This window comes from Monodelphis domestica, chromosome 6, assembly GCF_027887165.1.
Source record: "Monodelphis domestica isolate mMonDom1 chromosome 6, mMonDom1.pri, whole genome shotgun sequence".
NCBI lineage: Eukaryota > Metazoa > Chordata > Mammalia > Didelphimorphia > Didelphidae > Monodelphis > Monodelphis domestica.
In genome coordinates, this window is record NC_077232.1 from 43,633,230 (window position 1) to 43,645,931 (window position 12,702).

At 36.4% G+C, this 12,702-nt stretch overlaps 1 protein-coding gene across 3 annotated transcripts in view; it reads left to right on the top strand.

Moving 5' to 3' along the window:
• Positions 1-12,702, top strand: part of CCDC73 (coiled-coil domain containing 73) — a 182,688-nt gene that overhangs the window by 38,059 nt on the left and 131,927 nt on the right. For 2 of the 3 annotated variants that reach the window (XM_007497222.3, XM_007497225.3), the window contains exon 1: positions 973-1,165. The exons of the other annotated variant lie outside the window; for it this stretch is intronic. In XM_007497222.3, the coding sequence (XP_007497284.2) occupies positions 1,160-1,165 (6 nt within the window). In that variant the 5' untranslated portion in view covers positions 973-1,159. Of the gene's footprint in view, positions 1-972; positions 1,166-12,702 lie in introns of those variants that run through there. 3 annotated transcript variants of the gene reach the window in all.

Genomic DNA, 12,702 nt, shown 5'->3' on the forward strand with positions numbered 1-12,702 from the left:
ACCGTGTCAATTGGGAAATGACTTGGATTCTTATAATTTAGCTCTTTATATATTTGAGAAATGAAACTTATATCAGAGAGACCCATTATAACCCCCCCCCCCTTGTCTCCCTTCTAATCTTGATTACCTTGGTTTTGTTTGTGGGGAACCCCTTTTAATTTAATATAATCAAAATTATTCATTTTACATCGTGTAATGTTCTCTATCTTTTATTTGGTCATAAATTCTTCCCTTCTCCATTGATCTGCAGGCAAACTATTCTATGTTCCCCTAATTTACTTTATGTCTCAATAATACAGCCATGTTGACCTTATCTTCGTATTGAGTGAGATTTTGATCTGTACTAATTTCTGACATACTGTTTTCCAATTTTCCACAGGTTTTTGTGAGTTCTAATCCCCAAAGCTGGGATCTTTGGGTTTATTAAACACTAGATTGCCCCGGTCATTTACCTCTCGTCTATTCCATTGATCCTCTCTTCTATTTCTTAGCCAGTACTAGATTGTTTTGATGATCACTGCTTTGCAGTACAGTTTGAGATCTTTTTAGAAGATCTTTATGAACCGATGCAGGATGAAGTTAGCAGAAATAGGACAATAATTTCTACAATGATAATAGCATTATAGAGAAAAACAACCTTGTAGCCCCAAAACTCCGCCCAGCATCTTCTAGTAGGTCCCTCCTCCTTGCTCCTCCATGGCGTTCCCTAAACCCCACCCCTTGTTCCCTTGCCGCCTATTCCAAGCTCCGCCCCTGTTTCTCCCAGGCCCCACCCCTTTGTTCCTTCGTGTTCCCCACTGCCCCGACAAGTCCCTCCCCGTTTCTCAATAGGCTTCCCAAGCTCAGTCCCAGCCTCTTCCTTCTTCTCCTGCTCTCTCCAGCAACTCCGTAGCCCTCTATAAGCCCCGCCCCCCGCTTCTTCCAGGCCCCACCCCCTTTCTCCTCCGTAGCCCTCAAAGCCTCGTCCCCTTCTTCTTCAGCCTACCCAAGCTCCTCCCTAGCCCCATCGCCCTCCCCCTGCTCCACCCCCGAGCATGCTCCGGCGGTGTTGGCGGCAAAAGCCAGACGCCGTCGAAGCATCGCCTGAGGAAAAGGCAGGTCGGGCGCTGGCGGTGACTGCGTCTCAGTGCTCCGGGGTCCCGTGGGGCTGCGTCCAAAAATGAACGTAGGTCATATCCGGGTATCGGGAGGAGCCCCGAGGCTCTTCATATTACAGAGGGGGAAACCGAGGCTCGGGGAGCTGTCGTGACCCAACTACGGTCACCTGCTCTTAAGAGCCTGAACCTGCATCTGGGAAGGGTCGGGAGGCCTGGTCTCTCATACCACGGATGAGGAAACCGAGGCACAGAGAGGTCACCCGATCTGGCCAAGGGCACTCTCCGGCAGATACCCTTAGGCTCCAGGCCCTCCCCTGCAGGAGCTCACAACCTATGTGGGGAATAACGCGCAAACATGTCCATATAAATGAGGATAAGCTAGAGAGACTCTCCAGAGCGAAAGCAGGAACCGAGAGAGATACGGAAACATTTCCTGTAGAAAGAAAACCACTTTGGTGGCTGAATGGAGGAGAATGGGGAAGAGACAGGCGGCATTCTGAGGCCCAGGACCCCAAACAGGCTATTGTAATAGGCCAGGTGTGAGGGGAGAAGACCCGCTCCAAGGAGCAGAGGAGACAAGGGGAACAAGGTGGAGAGATGCTGCAGAGATAAAAATGGCAGACCCTTGACCTTAGCTTAGATATGGTGACCTGCATCTGGGAAGGGTCGGGTGGGTGAGAGATAGTGAGGAATCAGGGATGACTTGTAGAGTCGGAGCCCAAAGGACTAGGAAGATGATTACTATAGGGATGGGGGAAAGGAGGGTTTAGGGGGAAAGATAATGAGTTCTGTATTGGAAAAATTCATGATGTCTACTGGACATCCAGTTTGAAACAGTTGCTGATGTGACATTGAAGGTCAGCAGAGAGATTGGGATAGGAAAGGTGGATTGGAGAATCATCAGCGTATATTCTCAGCAATACAAGGATCCAGGACAATTCTGAGGGACTTATGACAAAAAATACTATCCACCTCCAGAGAAAGAACTGTTGGAGTTACATGCAAACCAAAGCATACTAGATCACATTGGTTTATTTATGGTTTTATTTAGGGGTTTTGACTTTATATGACTATTCTCTTACAACAGTGAATAATATGGAAAATGTGTTTTGCATAATAATACATGTATAATTCAGACCAAATTGCTTACCATTTCCAGAAAGGGAAAGGGAAGGGAGAGAGGGAGAAAATTCGTATCCAATAACTTCAGAAAAAGTATGTGGAAAATTGTTATCACATGTAATTGGGAAAATATCTTAACAGAAAAGAGAGAATCATTAGCATAGATATAATTAAATTCAAGAGAGCTGATGAAATCATCAATCATCATAAAGGGAGACAAGGATCAAGACAGAACCCTGAGGGACACTTATGGCCAGAGGATGTGTTCTGGATAAGGATCTCACAAAAGAGTCTGAGAAGGAGTAGACAGATAGGTAGGAGAAGAGCCAAAAGAGAGGGGTGTCCTGAAAATCTAGAGAGGAGAATATTAAGTTGGTGATCATCACTGTTCAATGCTACAAGAGAGGTCATTCATGGAGAATGAGAATTGAGAAAAGGCCACTAGATCTAGCACTTTAGGGCTCACTGATAACTTTAGCATCCTAGTAGTTTATAGCAGATTTCAGTCCAAGTGTTTGGGCTAACCATATGGTATTCTTCCCTCTGCCCTACACTGCCTCCTTGACTTGCTCTATATACTTTTCTGCCATTCACCACTTCCCAGTTGGTTCCTACACAGGCAAACCAAAGATGAGATCAGAACAGAGGGTCAATAGAGGGCTGGAGGGGGCCACATAGGATAGACCAAATTCTGGATCTGGAATTCTCCACTTCACTTTTTCTATGATTGTTGGTGGGTTTGGGGAGACTCATTAAATCACTATTCACCTTAGGGGGAAAAATATAAAGATCCACATAATGGTGAATTAAAAAAAAAAACCCTCAAATGTCATATGTTCCATTTTAGAATTTTTAGCTCATTCAAACATTCCAAATCGATTCCTGACAATACTCCTGGCCCTCCTTCCTTCCCTTGCTTTTTTTTTTTTGCCCTATTGAGGTCTGTAGATGGAGAATTTTTGTAGTGGCTATTTCTTTTCTCTTTGGAGTTAGCTGACATCTTCCAGCTTGATGTGTCAAAAATCTCTGTGTATTGATGGAAAGGGGGACCAAGCTTTGTGTGAGTGGCCATGCATCATCTCTTTTGTATATCTTTATTTTTTTAGGTATAATCTAGTAGTGGGAATAACAATTAAGTTTCATGTCAAAAATGACCCTTATATGAACATTCATGGTCCTGCCCACTAGGTGGCAGCAGAGTGTTTTGGGTTAAGGGCATCTTGAAGAATGTGTCGCATTTCATTTAAAATCCAATGGGCAGTCTACTATTACCTTGAATTACATTGTCATGAGACCTTTGCTGGGAATAACGCTTAAGACATAGCTTTACATAAGTTTGTTGTGTATTTATTTTTTCAACTTTTACCTTTCATCTTAGAATCAGTACTGTTTATTGTTTCCCCAGGCACAAGATTGGTAAGGGCAAGGCAAATAGGGATTAAGTGTCTCACAGGGTCACACAACTAGGAAGTGTCTGAAGCCAGATTTAAACCCAGGATCTTCCATCTTCAGGCCTGGCTTTTAATCCACTGAGCGCCTTAGCTGCCCCTGTGGTATATTTTTAATGCTAATTCTAAAAAAAGAAAGGAAAAAAATAACATTAATTGTGGGGCCAACATTTTTCATAATAAACATAAAGGACATTACATAAAGGATATGTACAAGGATAAACATAAAGGATAAGATAATTTATCAGATTTATACAATATTTAATATTTTTAATTTATTAGACATTTCAGACACAAATTTTCAACAATTCTGTTTTTTCAAGCAATTTATTATCTATTAATGCATATTATTTGAATTTGTTGAAATCAGCAGGATCCTCAAGGTCACTGATATTAAATATTCATTGTAAGCATGACAAAAAAAAAGTTATATCCTAACTGTGTTTGGAAACATAATCATATCCCTTTGCATTGAGTGCCCCACATAACATAAAGGAAATATGAACATATGCAAATATCTGTCTTGATGAAACCTTTCTTTGTTGATTGATTCTAAACTGTCTTATTTTTACTAATTAACCTTAATTCTCAAACTGCTCTGCTTTTCAGGGGTCCAGGTAAATCTTTATGTCCTTATCCTCTTCATGTTAATGGAAGCTTTATTTCTTTTCTGTCTTCAGTGATGATTCTGAAATTCTTTATGACTGCACAAATGGACCTAGTGTAACTCTCTAAGTATGTAGAAACTGAATTGAGGAAATTTATTATTGGGATGCAGAAAGATGAGAATTTATTTGAATTTAATTGTATCTATGATTTTTACTAATTAATGAGATAGTGCATGAACTTTGGCTCAAGAAAAGAAATTGGTTTATACTTAGATATATCAGATGTATCACAGTTAACAAATTCAAAAATACTGCTATTTTATATGTTTCAGTATAGTTGCATTGTTGACACTAATGGCTGTGCATTAAATCTGAAAACAGCATTTAAAATACTTGAACCAAGTCACAACTATACTTACAAAATGAAATGAATAATGAAGGCAATTATCAATATAATTCAGGCAAAAATAATGCTTTTTGTGTAAGTACTTGAAATGGAAGCAGATATTGTGCCTAAATTATTCTGATATTTTTTTTCAACTCTCCACATTGTTTTACTGGCTTAATCTGTCAAAAAGAAGAGTCAGTAATCTTCATAATCATTTTGTCTTCTCTGTAGATAAAACTCTGACAAATTTCTATTTAGGGTAAGAAGTTTTTATCAGATTTGTCAGGGATTCATTTCTTGCTACTTTCTTGCTAATTCTGTAGAATTCTTTTAAGTTAAAAGAGTTAAGTCCTGTGTTAAAAAACAATTTAAATGAAAGATTTTGAGCAATACATGTTTATTTCATATAAGGAAATTTAAGTTCAGAGAATTTAAAATTTGCACTTTAAAACACTGACATCAAAGTAGTTAGATGAATAGTGGATAAAGAGCTAAGCCCAGAGTCAAGAAGACCTAAGTTCAAATCTAGCCACAGATACTAGCTCTGTGACCCTGGGCAAGTCATTTAACCTCTACCTCAATTTCCTCAACTGTAAACCAGGTATAATAACCTCAGGGTTGTTGTGAGCATCAAATGATATATAACTGCACATCACCTGGAACATAGTAAGTGCTTAATAAATGTTTATTTCATTCCTAAATTACATTAAAATTTTTTCTTTAATTTATCAAGTTAAATGCAAAATAATTCTTTTGTTTGTTTTAGATAAATTTGACTTTGTGCTGAAATTTAAGCCATAAATTATAAAGATTCATTATTGATAGTATAAAATATTTTGCACTTAATCACTTTTTTTAGAAGAGACTCATTATGTCTTTCAAAATGTTTCAGATTTGAAAATATGTAGATTCAGAGGATGCTAAGAATTTATATATTCAATAATTGAATAAGGCTTTTTTTGAGTGCTAACTACATTTCTTGAATTGTGTTAAGTACTGTGATACCAAACACCTTTAAAACATAGCCCCCTTCCTACAAGGATTACCATCTAGTCTGTGAGATTAAAACATTGACCTGAGATAGATGGTGAACAAGAAAGTATTCTTTCTATATGGTTCCATTATATCCTGGCATAATAGAGCACTGAATTGTGTGGCACAATCAACAATTTATAAAAAGTTCAGAAAAAAGTAAAAATCTTTGTAGGCTTTAGGAGGCAAAGAAAGTTTTGTAAAAGAGATGAGAACTGAGCTAACCCTTGATTGATGCGCGTAAACTGTAGAGACAACTGTAGATTGTTTTACAAGCTGGGGAAAGAGCATGAATAAGGCAAGAATGAATGAATAAGGCAAGAATTCTGAGGCAAGAATGAGTGGTGTGTGGTATGTCGTGGGGTAGGAAATGAATAGCCATTGAAAGCTTTGGAATATGAAAGTGAATGATGATAGTGGTGTTTTTAAGGGAGATTAATTTAGCAATAGTATGCAAAGTGAATTGAGAATAAAATTAGAAGTAGAAAGATCATAATATTAATTGTACCTAGCAGTAATTTCATTCCACTTGTGTCCCACAGTTTGTTTAGCTATTTCTCACTTGATGAGTATGCACTTTGTTTCTTGTTTTTGGCTACCATGAAAAGAGCTATTCTACATATATTTTGTTATATATATATATATATATATATATATATATGTATGGAAGTTTTGTTTTTTGTCAGTAACCTGTTTGGAGTATATCTGGCTCAAAGGTTATGGATATTTGGGCCACTTTATTTTCATAAATATAAATCGTTTCCCAAAACAATTGCCTTAATTCACAGAAGAGAGTTCTTATGTCAAACTAGCATTTATTAAATCCTCCCACACATCCAGTGTAACAGCAAGCTTTATATGAACTGGGAGCTTAGACTTTAAAATAGTGATTAGTGATCTAGATAAGGTCCTGTTTTGGCAATATATCGAGATGGACATATAGACATGTTGTTAAATAACGTATTAATACATAAAGTAAGCAAAAATGAATATTAATGTTATACATAAGTTTTAAGTTTTTTGTTTTTGGAGAATTGATTTTGTGAATTAGATGATAAATGGAGTATCCCAGGCCCTAATACAATGCCTCATACAAAATAAGGCACTTAATAAATATTTGTTAATCGGCTCATTGACTTTTATTTTAGAGATGGCAAGATGAAAGAAATGGCAAATTTCCTCTTGTAAATAGACAATGGAGTCAGAAATAGAGAAACTGAAAAGTTTTATGTTTGCTTGAACAGAAATGAAGAAGTAGGTGAGAGATTATGCATGGTAAGTTAAGTAGGGCAGACCACAAATAATAATGAGCTTTATGCATAAGTCAAGTCAAGTCAATAAGCATTTATCAAGTATCTACTGTGTGCCAGGTACTGTGCTAAACACAGGAGATGAAAAGAAAGGAAAAAATCAGTGCCTGTCTTAAGGAGTTCATAGTCTAATAGTGAAGACCATATGTAAACAACTATAGACAATTCTCAACTTTTTAATATTCCTAGAAAATGTCCCCCAAAGAAAAAAATACAAATATTGATAAATTGAACCTATAGGAAGTAGAAGGTTATGATCTTGAAACCAACAAAAAGCTATAATCTTTTGCTAGATGTTGCTGAAAATACACTTTTATACATATAATTCTTATAACAAAATATTTATTTTCATAATATGCATTTTTACTAACATAGTAACCATGAACCCATAAACTATAGCACACAAAATAAATTCCCCAGAATTCCATGCTAACATCTCAATTAAAAAATTGATTTCAGATTATTTTAACTTTCATAATACATGAAATTTACAGTACCATAAACACTGTACAGAAAATAAAATTCTTAACACAAAAACATATTAACTTGAATTGTAACTTCCACTGTGTCAAATAATTGTGTGAAGGCATTGTACTGTATACTATACTGATGTAAATACTTCTACCTTGATCACTTTCTGAAAACCAAGGGAGAGACTGCTGGGACTTAAGTTGCTGCTGTTAGAAGACACTGAAAACAGTGAAGTCTAGATATTACCTTAAAGCCCAAAGGACTTGTACTATACTTTAAGGGCATAATTGCAACACAAAACTTGAGTTTTAAGACTAACCATTATTTGCATAATTCCAAATTGCTTTGCAAAATGACTGTGCCATTTCATAGCTTTGCCAACAATATATTAATGTGTCTGTCATTCCACATTCCCTCCTACACTGACCATTGATATTATGGGGGTTGGGTCATTTTAGCCAGTTTGTAAGGTATGAGGATTTATTTTGTAGTCTACAACTTTGCTAGAGCTAGTCATATCTCAATTAGTATCTTTGCTGGTTCCCTAGGATTTTCTAAGTAAATCATCATATCAGCAAAAAATAGGGAGTTTTATCTACTCTTTATTAATGTTTTTAATTTCTCTCTTGTCTTATTGCTATTGCTAGCATTTCCAGAACTATATCAAAGAAGAGTGGGGAGAGTAGTCATCCTTACTTAATTCTCATATTTATTAGAAATTCAAGTGTATACCCAATGCATATGATGCTTGCTTTTGGTTTTAGACATATGCTTTTTATGAAATTTAAGAAAGGTCCTTCTATGCCTATACTCTGCAGGGTTTTTAGCATGAAAGAGCACTGTATTTTGTCAAGACCTTTTTCTACCACTATTGAGATGATTATGTGGTTCTAGATGGTCTGGTTTTTAACATGATTTTTGTTAATTGATTTCCTAATGTTGAACTATCCTTGTGCCTCTGGTATAAATTCCATTTGGTCCAAGTGAATAGTTTCTGGACTAAATTATTGTAATCTTTGATAGGATTAAAATTTTGAGTCAGTGTTCACTAGTGATATTGGCCTATAGTGTTCTCTCTGGGTCTTATCTTTCCTTGGTTTAGGTATTAAAACTATATTTGTTTCATAAAAGAATTCTGGCTAGGTACTTTCTCAATTTTTGAGAACAATTTATAGAGTATGAATACTAATTGTTATTTTTAAATGTTCTAGAATTTCCCTGTGAACCTATTAGTTTTTCTTCATTTGATAGTTCCTTTATAACTTGATCAATTTTCTTTTCTATTATTGAATTATTTGAGATCTTTAAATGGTCTGCTAGTTTGAGTATTTTATATTTTTGAAGGTATTGTCCTAATTCTTTTTCATTTTCTGTTTTGTTATGTAAAGATTAAAATTAATATTCAATACTCTAATTATTATTTTAATACTATTTATTAAAATTAACTTAGAGCAAAGAGGAATTTAAAAAAACTCCAGCAAGCACCCAAAATACTCCCTCCTTACTGCTTCTACCAGCCAGAGTGACCATGTGGGCTGCAAACAGAAACTCAGAACTCAATCCATAAGGAGATGCACAAACAGGAAAAGGAAAACGGATTGTTGGAAATGTAGTCTCTAGGGTTCCAGATTCTAAATCAATACAGTTAGCATATGCTGTGCAGAAGGTTGTGTTTCTTTTGTCAGATTAACTAAGAATTTATACATTTTGTTGGTCTTTTAGAAGAGAGAGCATTTAGTTTTTATCCTTTGTTTATTCATCTAATTTACTAATTTATCTTCTCATTTCCAATATCTTCTCTTTTGGATTATTTTAGGTTTATTTGTTGGCTTCGTAATTTTAAAAATGCATATTCATTTCATTAACTCCTGTTTTTTTCTATTTTGTTAATGTATGTTTGTAAAGGAAATTATTTTTTTCCTTGAGAACTGTTTTAGTTATATGCCAGAAATGTTTCATCATTATAATTTTCTTTAACATAGTTAATTATTTCTATAGTTTTGTAATGGAGAAGCTTTGTTGGTGGTAAAAAGAAACAGGATCTAGGAGAGATAGCTGATGTTCAAGGTTGGCTCAGAGAAAGGAGAGGGGGTTTGAAGATTTTCCCCCTTTAGCCTTCCCTCTTCAGCGATGGCTGCTCTCCCAGATTTCCTCTTGTCCCTCTTGTCCCCCTCCACTACTATAGACTAAAGGGTTTCTTCTTAGGAAGATATCTCACCCCTTGAATCTGTTCACTTACACTTGATTCAAATTTGGGAAAGGATAACCATTTTAATGTCAATTAATTCAATTAGCATAATACAAAGGAATGACTGACAGGGAAAAAATGTGAAAGGAAAAGGGCTTCCCTTCTCTAACTAACCCCTTTCCCTCCCTCCTTGAGTTTGGGAGGAACTCAGGCTTTGGCAGCCAGAGCCCCCTGAGAGATAGTCAAGTTGACTGATCCTTGGTTTGGCCCCTTAGCCACAGTTCAGACCCAGGGCAACAGGAGCTGAGGTAAAGTCTGACAGAGATTCAAAAATGTCTTTCTCAGGTTCGTCTTCAGTAGTCTTTTAAATTGGGAAATGTTGGGGGGAAGGATTTCCAGTCACTAGCAGGAAAAAGGTGGGTTACCCTCAGGAGAAAGTCTTAACCAGCCCTCTCTCTTCAGCTTCTCAAAAGTGAGAGACCAACTGCCCTTCAGAAGGAACCTTCTGACTCCCAAGATTCCAGCCTCCTGGGGCTCCTCCACCAATGAGGAGAAAGATTAAGCCTGGTACTTGTTCTTATGTGCAAACCTATGTCACAGTTTGTTTTTTTTTATTCACTTGCTATTTAGGGTTTCATTGTTAAGTCTCCATTTGGGTCTATTTTTTTTTTTGTTTGTAGTTCTTAAACCAATTACCATTTTTATTGCATTATAGCCTGTAAAGGATATATTAACTATTTCTGCCCCTTTCCCCTTTTTTGTAATATTTCTGTGTTCCAGAACACGATCAGATCAGTTTTTGTAAAAGTTCCATGTGGAATTGAGAAATATTATATGTTCTTTTGCTGTCTCAGAAATCTTTAACTCCAGTTTTCACAAGATTTTTCAATTCCATAGTTTTCCTTTTACTTATCTATCTATTAAACTTATTCAAAATTGAGAGAGGGACTTTAAAGTCTCTTGCCACATTGTGTTTGTTAGATTTATAATTATGTTAAATTTATAGTTAGATTGAATGTTTAATAGGTGGTCGCCAGGGATTTAATTTCTAAATCCAAAAATGAATTACTAGTACTTTAGTTTATTTACAATAGAGGGAAGGTATTAAGGATGAGAGAAAAGGGGAGAGAGAGAGAGGGAGAGACAACTCTGGCTTTCTTAAAGCCAGGTAGAAATTCTAAGCCCCAACCAGGGGGGAAGGAGTCTTAAGATGATGGGCCTTTCTTGGAGGTTCACACCTCCAGAAAGGGCAGGGAAACTAAGTCAGCCTTTCACTCACCACGGTGACCATCTAAAAGGAAAGCAGTCTGAGATTTCCTGCAGGAGCTCCTCCAGGGGTCCAGTTCCACAGCCAAGTGTCTTCAGTCCAAGTCTGAGTGACTGATCTTCCAGTCTCTCCTCTGAGTGACTGAATCCTTGATTCCAATCCAACTCTGAGTGACTGAATGAATTGAATGATCCTTGTGTGCTTCTGTTTCCTCTATTTAAAGACCTTTTTCTCTTGTGTCACCTCCCTTAAATTTTTACATCTATCAATCACAGAAGATGCCCCTCTCCAGGACTTCCCACTCTTTCACACCTGAGTCACAGAACTTCCACTCAATGCATGAAATAGGTGTTCACATCTTTTTTGTGGTTAGTTCACACCTTCTTGTGGTTAAAATGGGTAGATTACTTTAAATACTGAGTTAACACTTTTGGGGATTAAAATCTAAAAATAAACTGGGGATTACAATTCAATATTCACAATAAAGGAAGAGCTAAGTACCTTCAATGTTATAATCAGGAGATAGCCAAATCCAATCTTCACATGTTACTGTCTATATCTTCCTATAGTGCAGATATTTCCTATATGAACTTGGATGGTAAGACAGAATGTATATTTATTACTAATAATGGTTGGTTGGTTAAGATTCCTTTCAACATAATATATTTTCCTTGTTTATCCCTTTCAATTTTTTGCATGTTTGTTTTTTTTTCTTTGTCAGCATGATTATAACTCTCACTTCTTTGGATTCACTTGATGCTAAATTAAATTTTTCCCTATTCCCTCAGTTTTACTTTATGATGGATGTTATTGAACTGTGCAGATTGTAGAATTTTGTTTTATTATCCAATTGTATACTCCATTCACATTTCAAATTATGAGTTAGGTTTATTTTTTCCTCTACCTAGCTCTAACATTGTTTATTCCTCAAATTGTGAAGTTCCCTCCCCCTCTTTTTTTTTTTGCCATAGACACAGTACTATGTTCCTTCAGTTACTTCAGTTTAACTTTTTAAAAAAGTAATCCTGTTCACACTGGTTTTCCCCCTCTTTCTTGATCCCTTCTTCTTATTTGTTATCCCTTTCCCTTTCAGATTTTACTTAATCTTTTTCTCTTGCTTTTATCTGGTTTTATAATTTTTCCTTTCTTTTTTTCTTCTTAGTCAAATGAATTTTTTCTTCCTCTCTTTCCCTTCAACTAGTCCTAGTTTTTTTTAACCCTTACCTTCTATATGAGAATCAGTATTGTATATTGAAGAACAGTAGGGGCTAGGCAATGGGGGTTCAGTGTGGGGTCCCACAGCTAGGAAATCCAAAGTCAGATTTAATCTCAGAACTTCCCATCTCTAGGCCTGGCTCTCAATCCACTGAGCCACTACCTGTCTTCCTCCCCCTATTAGTTTTTAAATTTTTATTTTCTTTTGTTTCTTTCCAAAAGGAATTTTTTCACTCTCCCCATTATTTGTTCTCTTTTTCTGCCTGTTCTAGATCCTCATTCCCTGATTTGTGACTCCTATAACTAATAACTTAATTTCTCTTTCCCCTGTGATCCTCATGCAATCAAAACTTAAAAGTTATCCATTCTAGGCTTCTCTCTCTAGATTCTTTCTGCCATTATGTTGTAGAGATTGCCCCATGGATTCCCTTATTCCATTGTGGCTCATTTCTAGAACATTGCCAGGTATTATAGGGGTCAGAGAGGACACTGATCCATGCTAGGACTCCTTTACCACATCCTTGATTATGTAGCTCATTCTGATTTATACCCTCCC